The sequence below is a fragment of the Podarcis bocagei genome (genome assembly GCF_964188305.1).
Source record: "Podarcis bocagei genome assembly, chromosome: 10".
In the NCBI taxonomy this organism is placed as follows: domain Eukaryota; kingdom Metazoa; phylum Chordata; class Lepidosauria; order Squamata; family Lacertidae; genus Podarcis; species Podarcis bocagei.
In genome coordinates this window covers 568,863-583,330 of record NC_138135.1, presented here as the reverse complement: position 1 = coordinate 583,330, position 14,468 = coordinate 568,863, and the positions used below count along the sequence as shown (strand labels likewise).

At 47.4% G+C, this 14,468-nt stretch overlaps 4 protein-coding genes across 9 annotated transcripts in view; all 4 read left to right on the top strand.

Annotated features, from left to right (window-relative positions):
• The window catches only part of LOC308595616 (uncharacterized protein), a 189,559-nt gene that overhangs the window by 65,181 nt on the left and 109,910 nt on the right, over nt 1-14,468 (top strand). The window lies entirely within an intron of this gene.
• Nucleotides 1-14,468, top strand: part of LOC308595664 (uncharacterized protein) — a 152,598-nt gene that overhangs the window by 120,823 nt on the left and 17,307 nt on the right. The window lies entirely within an intron of this gene.
• The window catches only part of LOC308595656 (uncharacterized protein), a 98,468-nt gene that overhangs the window by 75,266 nt on the left and 8,734 nt on the right, over nt 1-14,468 (top strand). The window lies entirely within an intron of this gene.
• The window catches only part of LOC308595633 (uncharacterized protein), a 132,500-nt gene continuing 119,488 nt past the window's right edge, over nt 1,457-14,468 (top strand). The window contains exon 1 of one of the 2 annotated variants that reach the window (XM_081210152.1): nt 1,457-4,440. In XM_081210152.1, the coding sequence (XP_081066278.1) occupies nt 1,678-3,492 (1,815 nt within the window). In that variant the 5' untranslated portion in view covers nt 1,457-1,677 and the 3' untranslated portion in view covers nt 3,493-4,440. Of the gene's footprint in view, nt 5,342-14,468 lie in introns of both variants that reach the window. The other variant, XM_081210151.1, reaches the window with a different exon arrangement.

The window sequence follows — 14,468 nt, the reverse complement described above, 5'->3', positions numbered from 1 at the left end:
AGTAATGTGATTCCGTCAAGACCTGGCGATTTGCCACTCTTCATTTTTTTTTATTACTTGTGCCATTTCATCTATTTCTATATTGGAGTTGAGGGCCTCAACTTCTTCTTTTTCAATTCTTGGTAATTTATTTTGTTGTAAATACTCTTCCATTTTATTAACCTCTAAATGTTCTTGTTTATATAAATCTTTATAAAAGTTTAAGAATTTTATTTTTATTTTTACTGGGTCTGTTGTTTCCTCTCCTTTGTCCAAAATTTTATTTATAACTTTTTTTGTTTGCTTTTCCTTTATGCTAACAACTTACCGGGCTTATTGGCGGACTCAAAATACCTTTGTTTTCCCCATTTAATTTTATTTTCTACTTCCTTATTTAATATACGAGAGATATGGGATTGCAATATCTTTATTTTTTGTAATATTTCATGACTTTTTGGATTTTTGATCAATTCTTTTTCATTAATTCTTATCTGGTTAGTTAGCTCTTGGATATTATTGTCTTTTATCTTCTTCAGTCTAGCCATTTGTTGTATTCCAAGACCCCTCATGTACGCTTTACTAAACTACATTTATGTCTGCATTTTGTTTCCCATTTATCTCGAAAAATTCCGCTAACTTGATTTTTGCTTGCGTCACTCATTGGTCGTCTCTCCATATAATTTTTAGTAGGAATGGTTTCAGATAATATTCCCAAAAACAAAACTAGGCTATTTATGTACGCAACGTCAGCAGTAAGGGTTGTAGTGGCAAAACACTGGAAAGATAAAAATATACCCACTAAAGAGGAATGGGTTGTCAAATTGTGCGAGTACTTGGAGCTCGCAAAGCTGACCGATGCAATAAGAGATAAACCTTTAAAAATGGTGAAAGAAGAATAGGAATATTTAAATAATTATGTAGGGGACAAGGGCTCAACAAGAAAGAGCTGGCTATGTTTAGAATGATACCGCATAGAGAAATGATACCAAGATGAGGGATTCCTTTGGAATGCAGATAGAGAGAATCGATAAGAATAATGATCTGTTGTGAGCTTGACGGAAGTGTACAATAGATGAGCTTTCCTGCTTAGGCTCATTTTTATTTTTATTTTTATTTTTCTCTTTTTTCTTTTTTCCTTTTTCTTTTTCCTTTTATCTTTCCCATAGTTGCTTTGTTCTGTGTCATGTACCTCAATATTTTTTGTAGACTTTTTTCAATTTTTTTCATTACTATTAAGGAATTTTTCTTTGTCATTTTGGTTGTCTTTATTTCTAAGTACCTGTTTACATGTACCTGTTTAAAGCAAAAGAAAAGTTTTAAAAAAAGAGAAGAAGAAAAAAGAAAGAAAGGCAGTCTCAGAGGACAACGGTATTCTAAGAACATTCTGTGTTATTAAAGATGATTGAGGATTATAAAAGGTTGCTGATGCATTACTATCATTCGACATCATTTCCTAAAAATTGGGAACATGGGTAGGACATGGGAGAATGTAGGAGATGTTGAAATAAGAGAAGGTGCTAATGGAGGTTGATGTGTCCTTTTTTTTCTGTGTTTTCTTTCCTAAAACCCAAACAGGATTTCCTTTCTGCCCACTCTGAAAAAGGTGGTGGAGAAGTCAGAATTGCACGGGACAGGGCACCTTTCGTTTCATTAGGAATAGCCATTAAAATGTGTGAAATGTGGAATATGCTTCACTGAATGAGCACACATAGTTCACATCAACGAACACAAAAAGGAAATAACCCATTTAAAGGTATGGAGTGCGGAAAGAGCTTCTCTTTCAATGCAAAACTTAGAACACACCTGCAGACTCACACAGAGAGAAAACGTTTTAAGTGCAGGGAGTGTGGGAAGAACTTCAGTCAGCGTGGAAACCTTAAAGTGCACAAACGGAGTCACACAGGGGAGAAACCATATGAATGTATGGAGTGTGGAAAGAGATTCAGTCAGAGTGGACACCTTAGACAACATCAACGGACTCACACAGGGGAGAAACCGTTTCAATGTAGGGAGTGTGGAAAGAGCTTTAGGGATAATGGAAACCTTAGAAAACATGAACGGACTCACACCGGGGAGAAACCATTTAAATGTATCGAGTGTGGAAAGAGTTTTAGTAATAATGGAAAACTTAGAACACATGAACGGACTCACACCGGGGAGAAACCATTTAAATGTATCGAGTGTGGAAAGAGCTTTAGTGAAAATGGAAAACTTAGAACACATGAACGGACTCACACCGGGGAGAAACCATTTAAATGTATCGAGTGTGGAAAGAGCTTTAGTGCAAATGGAAATCTTAGAAAACATGAACGGACTCACACCGGGGAGAAACCATTTAAATGTATCGAGTGTGGAAAGAGCTTTAGTGAAAATGGAAGCCTTAGGAATCATCAACGGACTCACACAGGGGAGAGACCATTTAAATGTATTGAGTGTGGAAAGAGCTTTAGTGATAATGGAAGCCTTAGGGAACATCAACGGACTCACACAGGGGAGAGACCATTTAAATGCATGGAGTGTGGAAAGGACTTCAGTCGGAATGGAAGCCTTAGGACGCATCAACGGACTCACACAGGGGAGAAACCATATAAATGTATTGAGTGTGGAAAGAGCTTTAGTGATAACGGAAGCCTTAGGAAACATCAACGGACTCACACAGGGGAGAGACCATTTAAATGCATGGAGTGTGGAAAGGACTTCAGTCAGAATGGAAGCCTTAGGAAGCATCAACGGACTCACACAGGGGAGAAACCATATAAATGTATGGAGTGTGGAAAGAGCTTTAGTGATAGTGGAAGCCTTAGGAAACATCAACGGACTCACACAGGGGATAAACCATATAAATGTATCGAATGTGGAAACAGCTTTAGTGAAAATGAAAACCTTAGGAAACATCAACGGACTCACACAGGGGATAAACCATATAAATGTATTGAGTGTGGAAAGAGCTTTAGTATTAGTGGAAGCCTTAGACAACATCAACGGACTCACACAGGGGAGAAACCATTTAAATGCATGGAGTGTGGAAAGAGCTTCAATCAGAGTGGAAACCTTAGAAATCATCAACGGACTCACACAGGGGAGAAACAATATAAGTGTATCGTGTGTGGAAAGAGCTTTAGGAACAGAGGATATCTTAGAACACATCAACGGACTCACACAGGGGAGAAACCATATCAATGTATCGAGTGTGGAAAGAGCTTTAGTATTAGTGGAAGCCTTAGACAACATCAACGGACTCACACAGGGGAGAAACCATTTAAATGCATGGAGTGTGGAAAGAGCTTCAATCAGAGTGGAGACCTTAGAAACCATCAACGGACTCACACAGGGGAGAAACCATTTAAATGTATCGAGTGTGGAAAGAGCTTCAGTCAGAATTCAAAACTTAGAACACATCAATGGACTCACACAGGGGAGAAACCATTTAAATGTATAGAGTGTGGAAAGAGCTTCAGTCAGAATGGAAATCTTAGAAAACATCAGCAGACACACAGGGGAGAAACCATGTAAATGCATGGACTGTTGAAGGAGCTTCAGTCAGAGTGGAACCCTTGATTTATGTCAAAAAAACTCACACAAAAGACAAACCATATAAATATCAGGAAAGTAGATAGAGGTTCACTCTTAGTGGAAGTTCCAAATCAACAGACTCATGGACATGAAGAAGTTTAAGAGCTGAAACCCTTCAGACCATCAACAAACTCAGAGAGCATAAACAGTTTAAATGAAAAGACTGCAAAAAATGCTTTATTTATAATGGAGTATTTAAGGAACAGGGATGCGGGTGGCACTGTGGGTTAAACCACAGAGCCCAGGACTTGCCGATCAGAAGGTCGGCGGTTCGAATCCCCGCAACAGGTTGAGGTCCCATTGCTCGGTCCCAGCTCCTGCCTACATAGCAGTTCAAAAGCATGTGAAGTGCAAATAGATAAATAGGTACTGCTCTGGTGGGAAGGTAAACGGCGTTTCTGTGCGCTGCTCTGGTTCGCCAGAAGCAGCTTAGTCATGCTGGCCACATGACCTGGAAGCTGTACACCAGCTCCCTTGGCCAATAAAGCAAGATGAGCACCGCAACCCCAGAGTCGGTCAAGACTGGACCTAATGGTCAGGGGTCCCTTTACCTTTATTTAAGGAACATCTAGGGACTCTCACATGGGAGAACCCATTTAGATGTATGGAGTGTGGGACGTCATCCTCTCAGAGTCCACTCTGAGCAATGAACTCAGCAGGAAATCATTCCTAAAAACAAGAGGTATATGTGAAGTTCTGGTGTTTATATGTAAAACAGTATAATAATGAAATAATGAAGGCAGCATCTCACAATGGTGAGTATAATTTTAGATGAAAGTACCTTTGGTTTTTGCTCTAAACTCTGTCATTCTCCCACCGCATGATCTCCAAGCACTGCTTCTTCACCAGAACTTCATCGCTGCCTCCTGCAGGTCATGAAGAAATCTTGTAATACTGAAATTGAATGGGATATTTCCCCCCAAGCCTAATTTCAAGAGGGGGAAGGAGGGGCTGTAGGTACCAGAGAAATCTCCTGGTGGGGGCATCTTCACTCTTGAACCCCATGGGGCAACCCCAGAGCTCCTGCTTTTTCTGGAGTTTGGGGAAGATAGCATCCAGGGAGACTCCCCCTCCTGCTGTGACCAGCTCCCCTCTCCCCTGGTCTCCTAGAGCACACAGGGAAATCCAGTTCAGACCCCATGAGCCTGTACATGATATTAAGAGGTGTTGTTTTTTTGTCCCAACATGCACCACCTTAATCTCATTGACAATGAGCTGCATCTGTTCATTCACTCCCTTTGAAGAAGTCCTTTTGGAGCTCCTTGCAATCTCTTTCTGTTTGAACAACCCTGGAAAAATTGCTGCCATCAGCAAACTTTGCCCCCTCCCTGCTCCCTCCTAAGTCTAGATCATTTATGAACAAGTTGAAAAGCCACAGGTCCCAATACTGATCTTGAAGGGACTCCGCTTCTGCTCCTCTCCATTCAGAGAACTGTCTATTTACTCTCTTGGTTTTTCAGAAGGAGGGCTGCCTTCCTGGTGGTGGGATGGCGATGAGCCGAAAGAGGGAGAAATGGGAGCAGACCGGAAGGGGAGATGTTGCAAGCTGACACTGAAACAGGGTTTGGTGAGCCAGAAGAGTCTGGGGCAGAGAGCAGTTCAGGCTTGGAAGGAGGAGAGGAGGGGGCCAGGAGACCCAGAGGAGGCCGGCTGCTGAAGCAACCAGGGAGACTCCCCCTCCTGCTGCGACCAGCACATGCCTTTGTGTCTGGCGGTTAGAACTCTTAGAATGTGGGAATCCCATTTTTCAACCAAAAACAAAAACAAAAACCCGCTAGCCTTTTCCCAGGTCTTTCCTGACCTGACAGTCCTTCTCTCTCCCTTTATTTACCATGGGGTCCCAGACCCATTTCTGCCTTTTACACTCTAGGGAAAAGAGTCCCTTTCCATTGGACGCCTGGCAGCCCAGTGCCAAATCCGGCTGCTCCAGAGAGAACGGAAAGGAACTGGAAACACCCTTGCGCTCTGAGGCGCACCAGTCGCTTCCTCCTGGATCTTGGTGCTGCCGGTGCAGCTGCATTTAGGAGAAAAAGAGAAATTGGAAACCGAGCCCAAGTCCCTTGCTATCCAAAGTGGCCACTGGGACCAACCTTGGGGCGTCTTCCTTGGGAAAAAGGAGAAGTTTCAGATCTCAGGTTCCCCGACAGGGAATGAGAGCTTTGATTGGCGTTCTCCCCTTGCAGTTAATTGCCTCTCTAATTGCAGAACCCCAAGTCTAACATTTTCCCCTCCCCCTCCTCGCTACCTCTTGCCAGGAAGGGTGGGAGTGAAGACCGTCAGCAAAAGAGACAGCCAAGGATGAGAATCTGGGTTGCTGGGTGTTTCAGAGAATCCCGCCCACAATCTTCTCCATTCCTAGACTCACGTCCGCATGCGCTGCTCCTGGCCACCCCAGGGTCTTTTGCTAGATTAATTTATGGCCGGCCTGGGGCTGAAAATAAACTACCAAAAAACTAAATTACTGACAAAAGGCCTCACAATGAAAGGGGAAAAAAGAACGTCTAGAACGCCAGTGTGGTGTAGTGGTTAAGAGCGGTAGTCACGTAATCTGGTGAACTGGGTTCGCTTCCCTGCTCCTCCACCTGCAGCTGCTGGGTGACCTTGGGCCAGTCACACTTCTCTGAAGTCTCTCAGCCCCACTCACCTCACAGAGTGTTTGTTGTGGGGGAGGAAGGGAAAGGAGAATGTTAGCCGCTTTGAGACTCCTTAAAGGGAGTGAAAGACGGGGTATCAAATCCAAACTCTTCTTCTTCTTCTAGAAAAAACAGGTCTGGAAACTAAAAATAAGGTTAGATACCTAGGGATCTGGATTTCAGAAAAAGTTTAAATTTATCTAAGGATAATTCTAGTAAAGTATGGAAAGAAATTTTTAAAAATATGGAAATCTGGACCAAACTCCATCTCTCACTCTGGGGAAGAGTCTCCGTTGTGAAAATGAATATCCTCCTCAAAATGATTTTCTTATTCCAAACAATGCCCATTTTAGGAGGAATGAATTGTTTTAAGGAGTGGAAAAGGGAAATGGAAAGGAGTGGAAAAGGGAAAGTGAAAAGGAGTGGAAAAGGGGAAAGAAACCGAGAATTAAACGCCAGTTATTAACAGATCAAAAGGAGGGAGGAGGTTTTGCATTGCCAGATTTGGAATTCTACCATGTGGCAGCAGGAGTGGTTTGGATAAAAGACTGGATTACACTAAAAGATACAGACCTGTTAGACTTGGAAGGCCATGAGAATCGGTCTGGATGGCACGCTTCTTTAATATACGAAAAAGTGAAGGTCCACAGGGGATTTTTGAGCCATGTGAAATAAAATCAGGAATAAATATAAAGGACTACATGAGCCAAAAATACCCTTGTGGACATCACCAAGAGAAGCCATATACTCATGTTAGAATATTTACAACTAGCAAAACTGATGGGAAGAGTTAGAGGAGTACTGAACCGGAAAATATTTGGAGAATATTTAAGGATTATAGAAGGTCATATTGTACCAACCGCACCATATTAGCAGAACTTGAGTGATACTTGTAAACACAACAAATACTGTTTCTGGAGTAGACGGGAACAATATTAAAGAATATAAAACTGTGCGAAATAAATAACGGCAGTATAAACAGTACCATAAGAATGATTGAAAGACTCATTTTGTCAGGTCTTTTTTATTTAATTAGGAAGATTAAATTTTTTATGCACATAAATCTGCTTTTTCTTCTTTCCTTTTTCTGTAATTTCTTCTTTCCTTTTTTCTTCGTTTTTTTTAAATGTTCTTTTTTGCAGTATGAGATTGCAAATTCTTTGTATATGTGTGTAGTTTAAATCAATAAAGATTATTTTAAAAATAAATCAATTTGTGGCCGGCCTGATCAAGCATTGCTTCCTTTGGTTAGCCCCCCTGGAACTCCACTTCTTTCCAGACCCTGGGGTCACTAGAGCAGTGTTTCCCAACCACTGTTCCGCGGCACACTAGTGTCCCGCGAGATGTTGCCTGGTGTGCCGCGGGAAAAATTAAAAAATTCGAAAGATTTTTTTTTAAGTCAAATTTTCGATTGGGGCGCCGTCACTAGATGGCCCCTGGGGTTCCCTCCCTCCCTCCCGCTCTGCGCCTCCCTCCTCCTCCTCCTCCGGGGAGGCCCTTCCTGGCTCTCGGCCAAGGCTTGGCGGCTGCCACTCACTCACTCGCTCGCCCACCCGTCCCTCCATCCCTGCACCCGGCCTCTCCCCCTCCGTCCCCGGCACGGGGGCTGCCGGGATCCGTAGTCCCCTCGCCCTTGGGCTCCGCGCCCGCGTGGGGTGCGCGAACTACGTTTCCCAGCGTGGCCTGGCGGGCCGGGCGTTTTGTTTGAAGCGCTCTTCTCCCGGCCATGGAATGAGTGCAGCGGCGGCGGCCAGGCGGGCAGGGGCTCTTCCGCGCAGACCCCGCGCAGCCTGCCTGCGCCCCCGCGGAGATCGGGCGGCAGGATGGAGCCCGGGGTAGGTAGGGCTGCGTCAGGGGTTTTTTATTTTTGCAATGCTGCATCCGCGCCGGAGGGGACGCATCGGACCGCGGGGAGACCCCTTGGCGGGCGTGCAAGGCAATGCATGCGTGCAGGCGTTGCATGGAGTGCAATGCAATGGCAACGCAGCGCCCTGCATGCATGCATGCAACTTCCACCGGCGCTCCGGACTTGGAAGGTGAGGGGGGTCCCCAGTGGGCGGCAGAGAGAGCCGGGAGGGCGAAGGGGAGCCAGGGGGGAGCAGCACTGCTCCCCGAGCCGAGCCCGGGGGGAAACTTCGGCGTCGTTGCGCCGGGTGTTGGAAGCGGAGGCTGGCGGGGGCCCCTCACCTGCAAAACCTGGTCGCCTCTCATATATTTCGTGCATTGCATTCATCGCCCGCTTTCTCCTCCAAGGAGCTCCCGGGGGCGCGCATGGTTCTCCCCGTGTTATCCTCGCAACAACAGCCCTGCGAGGTGGGTCAGGCGAATGGCCCAAGGGAGCACCCAGGGATTGTCCTGGCCAGGTGGGGTGATTTGAACCCTGCTCTCTGCCCGGTCTTCGTCCTCATTTAGCCCCCACATGTGCATGACTGTGCATGACTGAGGTTTTCCCCCCTCGTCTTGGCTATGGTGTGAGTCTGTCCTGTTAATTAATGGGGTTCTGCCTTCGGAGAAGATGAGCCAGCCCTCAAGGAGGTAATTATGTAATTTGCTAGCAATTCATGTCCCTCTCGGCGTGACGCTGCGCGCTGACGTCACGGGGCTGTAATGGTGGTGTGCCTCGAGATTTTTTTCATGAAACAAGTGTGCCTTTGCCCAAAAAAGGTTGGGAAACACTGCTCTAGAGGACTGGTGGCTCCTCCTGGCAAATGGCCTGGTGCGCGCTGGATCACCGGTCCTTCCTTGCCCCCCCTTGAATCTGGCCAACCGAAGGTCCCATCTGGGGTGCCATCTGTTGTAAGCAAAAGCTGCCCTTCTTCCCTTATGGGGGACACAAGAGCCCTTTATAGAGTCCCTTGTAGGTTCTCCATCGGTAGGAGGAAAGAGCAGAGGCAACCAGAGAATATTGAGAAGCAAAGCAGCTAGTAAGCCTGATCTTGATTGATCTGCTGCAACAGGGTGCTCCCCTGAGGAGGCCCCCCAACCAAGGCGTGCCTGCCCTTATATAGACATTTTAAATTCCCTGCCCTGGAGCTCCAGACAACCCCTCCATACATCCCAGAAGGGGTGTAACCCAAGACCACCCCCCACAAACATCATACCTGCATCACAGAAAAGGCGGTCTACAACAGAAATGTGAATGTTGTTGTTTTTCCTGTCTGCCAGGTTCTCTGATGATGCCTTATCTGATTCCCTTTCCTGGTAGTCTGGCCATTCCTTTGAGATGGTGATTTCCCAATTCCTGAGACAATGGGAAGGTTCCCTCACCCGCTCCCTCCTTGCAGAGAAAACATTTGGTCAGTTTGGGAGTCAAAATGGTTTCAGGACGGTCTTCCTGTGCTGCTCCAGACATGTGGTCGACATATGTATGTATGTGCTTGGTTGGTAAATTTATGAACATTTATCACATATATATAAAACATTATTTTTTTTATTACAGGATTCATCCAGTCTAGCCTTTTGCATGATGAATTAAATATGCAGGGAGACAATATACAGCCTTGTCGTCCTCCTTTCCCAATTTTGAACCAATCAGTTGTTCCATATCCAGTTCTAACAGTAGCTTCTTGTCCCACATAGAGATTTCTCAGGAGACAGATGAGGTGATCAGGCACTCCCATTTCTTTAAGAACTAAATATAGTTTGCTGTGCTAGGCACAGTCAAGGGCTTTTGCATAGTCAATGAAGCAGAATTAAATGTTTTCTAGCTTTCGCCATAATCCAGCGCATGTTTGCAATTTGGTCTCTGGTTCCTCTGCCTCTTCTAAATCCAGCTTGCACTTCTGGGAGTTCTCAGTCCACATACAGTGGTGCCCCGCAAGACGAATGCCTCGCAAGACGGAAAACCCGCAAGACGAAAGGGTTTTCTGTTTTGGAGGCGCTTCGCAAGACGAATTTCCCTATGGGCTTGCTTCGCAAGACGAAAGCCCATAGGGAAATCTCCGGGGACCTCTTTTAAATGCTGGTGGTGGGGAGCAAAGCCTTCCCCCCCCTCTGGCCTTCAGAAGAGGTCCAGGAAGGCCGGCGGGGGCCAAAAGGCTTTGTTCCCCACCGCCAGAATTTTAAAAGCAGTCCGGGATAGCAGGGAAGAGCTTCCTGCTATCGCGGACGGCTTTTGAAGGCAGGCGGGGGGGGGAGCAAAGACTTTCGCCCCCCACCCGCCTTCAGAAGAGGTCCAGGACCTCTTCTGAAGGCTGGCGGGGGGCGAAACTCTTTGCTCCCCCCTGCCTGCCTTCCCGGACGGCTTTTGAAGGCAGGCGGGGGGGGCAAAGACTTTCGCCCCCCACCCACCTTCAGAAGAGGTCCAGGACCTCTTCTGAAGGCGGGCGGGGGGCGAAAGTCTTTGCTCCCCCCTGCCTGCCTTCCCAGGGGCTTTTACATCGCCCCGGACAGCAGAGAAGTCCTCCGCTGTCCCGGGGTTTTTTTAAAATGCTGGGGGTGGGAAGAAAAGCCCTTGTCCCCCCCCCAGCCTTCAGAAGAGGTCGGGGGACAGACTGTCCCCGGACCTGGTCTGAAGGCGGTTTCCATAGGAACGCATTAGTTGATTTTCAATGCATTCTTATGGGAAACCGTGCATCGCAAGACGAAAAACTCGCAAGAAGAAAAAACTTGCGCAACGAATTAATTTCGTCTTGCGAGGCACCACTGTACTGCTTAAGCCTGCCTTGTAGCATTTTAAGCATAACCTTGCTAGCGTGTGAAATGAGTGCAATTGTGCGGTAGCTGGAGCATTCTTTGGCACTGCCCTTCTTTGGGATTGGGATTCATGTGTGGCAGGAACCACACACACCCCTCATTCGGTTTGTACAAACACAACACACACACATGACATACACAACACTTCTGTTATAAATTCATACAAAATTAGCCATACATCGGATCTGCACGGTTCGACTTTTATTTTGCACCAGGAGGGAAGGACTATCAAAGGGGGGAGACTTGACACAAGACAGCCAAGCTGTCCGCTGTGAGCCCTACCCAGTTGGCATGCCAACCTTGATGGTCCTAGACAGAAGATTATTCCACTCACAAAGGACCTGCATATGGAAGTGGATTCAGTACAGACTGAAACACAGGACAGTGACTAGCCCTTCCCTCTGGGGGCAGGAAACAGTGAACTCCTCTTTGTCCTCAGGAATGTAATCATGGGGAGGGGAAAGGAGGAACCGGACAGGTGAGAAGACCCTCAGGTTCCCACCACAACTCCTCCTTCAGAGAAGTCACACTTCTCTGCGGTCTCTCAGCCCCACTCACCTCACAGAGTGTTTGTTGTGGGGGAGGAAGGGGAAGGAGAATGTTAGCCGCTTTGAGACTCCTTCGGGTAGTGATAAAGCGGGCTACCAAATCCAAACTCTTCTTTTTCTTCTCCCTGAACCCCTCCTCTTTGTGATGTGTCAATTATGTAATCATGATGTAGTCTTGGGGGTGTAGCATGGGGGATTCGGAGCTAATAAAAGTTGGGGTCTTCTTTTGTTGGGGACTTCCATCTTGTTCCACCTGGTGGCAGGTGGGAGTCCTGTGGCGACAGTCTTCAATCAAGACCAAGCCGACTGGCTGCTCTTTTGCTCTGCTCTTCCTGGCTGGTCTCCTTGTTTCTGGTCCAAGGGATCCCTCAGATTTTGGAATCCGCTTCTGGCTACAATTGTATCGGCTGCTTTTCTGAGCCTCTTGGCTGTTGTGCAGGGAAGGTGCCTGTGTCTGTTAACGGAAAAATCTGAGGGCTCCCTTGGACAAAAACAAAGACACCAACCAGGATAACTTGGAGCAAAACAGCAGCCTGTAGGCTTGGCCTTTATTGAACTGTTGCAACAGGGTGTTCCCCTCACTTGCAGGAGAGAGGAAGGACCCAGAAAAATGCTGTGCAAGGGCTTATAAAGACTTTTGAAATTGCCACCCTGTAGATCAAGACCACCCCCAGAAACATCATGCATACATCACAGAAAGGAGGGGTTGAGGGAGGGGTGGTGGTGGTAACCTGAGTGTCCTGTCACCTGGCTGGCTCCCCCTTTCCCCCTCCCCATGAGTCACCTCCAGGAGTCAAAGGGGAGTTTCCAGGTGGGGGAGGGGAGGATGCTGCAATGCAAATCTTGTAGGCGGGACGGGACCCACTTTGCAGCTGGATCTCCGGGATCAGCCCCTCCCCCGCTCTCCTGATCCAGAAGGATAAGGGGAGGGGGGAAACCTTCCTCTCCCTCCCTCAATTCTTTCCCTCCCCTCCCGGCACATCCTCCTCTCACCCCGCCCCCACAGCCCCAATTCCCGCCCCCCATCCTCCTCCTCTTCCTCCTCCTCCTCCAATCCGGCTCTTGTGTTACAGGAATGGGGGGGTGAGCCCCCTCCCACCCTGCCTTCTTCTCCCGGACGTGGAGCTTCTGCGCCGGATTGCTGCTCTGCGCCGTAGTTCGGGGGGGGCGCTTCGGAAAGGAAAGGTGGGGCGGCAGGGGAGAGACCCCCCCCCGTGGATGTTGCAGGAAAGGAGAGGAGAATCGGGAGCGAGAACAAAGAGGTAAAGGGGTTGCGGGGGGGGGAGAGGGGAGAAAGGACCCAGAGACCCCGCCAGCTCCCCCAAGCGCCTCCCCCAAGGAAGACCAGTTTTTTTTGGGGGGGCGTCTCAATCATGGCTTCCTTGGGCAATCTTCGAAGGGGCCGCCTTGGCTTCTCCCTCCCGCCCAGGGATCCCTGGAAAGTGGGGGTCCTGTCCCCCCATCTTTCCATCCTGCAACCTCCATCCTCTTCCCACCCCATAAGCCCCTGCCCTGTCCAGACACAGCGCTTCTGCCCAGTCCAACCATTGGTCCCCTGGAGAGGAGAGGAAATCCCCAGAGGGAACTTGTCCCTTCCCTCTGGACTCGCGCCCCCCGCAGATGTTGCGCCCGGTGCGGCCGGCACCCCTGGCACCCCCCATGCTACGCCACTGGGAGGGGGCATCCCCGGGTCAGGGAAGCGCAGCAATGGGGGGGGGGAAGACCATGACGCCCACGATGAATCTCCGGAGGGGCCTCTCCCTTCCGCCCAGAAATCGACCCCCCCCCCTTTCAAGGCGACCAGAGAGGGATCCCTGGAAAGTGGGGGTCCTGTCCTCCCACCCTTCCATCCTGCAATCTCCATCCTCTTCCCACCCCATAAGCCCCTGACCTGTCCAGACAATGATTCTGCCCAGTCCAACCACTGGTCCCCTGGAGAGGAGAGGAAATCCCCAGAGGAAGAGGGGAGGGGGGAGGCCTTCTCAGAAGCGGCTCTTGGTTTCTGCAATCCCACCCAGGAAGCAGCCAGAAACCTTTTCCTCTCTCTCAGGCTTCCATCTTTAATGTCTTTTCCACTGAGGGTGAGGATAATGTACACCTGTCATCAGAAACAGGGGTGCAGAGTCCATGGAATGGCTCTCAGGATTGATATAGAAGTTGCACCTCAAAAGCATTTCTTTTCTTTTTTAAAAAAGATATTTATTAAGATTTTCAGAATATTACAGAATAAGGAAAAAAGAAAAATACAAAATAAAAATGGTTAAAAACAATTCATTCTTTCGATTACTTATCTTTCATTTGCTTGTTTCCCGGACCTCCTCACGCCTCCCTTTTTTGTATTCCAGTTCAAATTATTAGTTCAGCAAATCCCTCCCCTCTTTGTATATCCTAGTCTTTAATCATAAAGTATTGTAACATTAAATTTTTACCTATTAATAATCCATTTTTTCATATTCCCTTATAACATTACAGCTAAAGACCACTTAGTTTCTATCCAACATCATTCTAGCATTCATTAATTTTGCAATATTTCTGTAGATAGTCTTTAAACTTTTTCCAATATTCTTCCATCAACTCTTCCCCCTGGTCTCGGATTCTGCCAGTCATTTCCGTAAAAAGCATTTCTGTTCCTCTTATTCTTTCTAGGCAATGTCAGAGTGACTGACAAGCTGAGATACAATCCTTCAGCATCCTATGACAGCGACTGCATGATTCTTCCCAGTCAAAGGACCCGTTTTCAGGATAGACAGTGCCTGTGGCTGGAGGCTCTACACATCAGGTGTGCCTGTGCAGGCCAAAGACTGCCAGTATTAGCACAGGTGAGGTGTGTGACCTTCCCAAATTTACAGACTGTGTGTGAATGAGAGTTTGTGGGTGGGATTATAGTTTAGGGCAACCCTGTGATTTTCTCCACCCATAACATTTCGTGAGCTGATATTGCAGTACGAATTCCAAAATAACTACAAAAAATCACATGATGATAATAATAATAGTACAGTGGTCCTTCGGGTTAAGAACTGAATTTGTTCTGCAGGTCCGT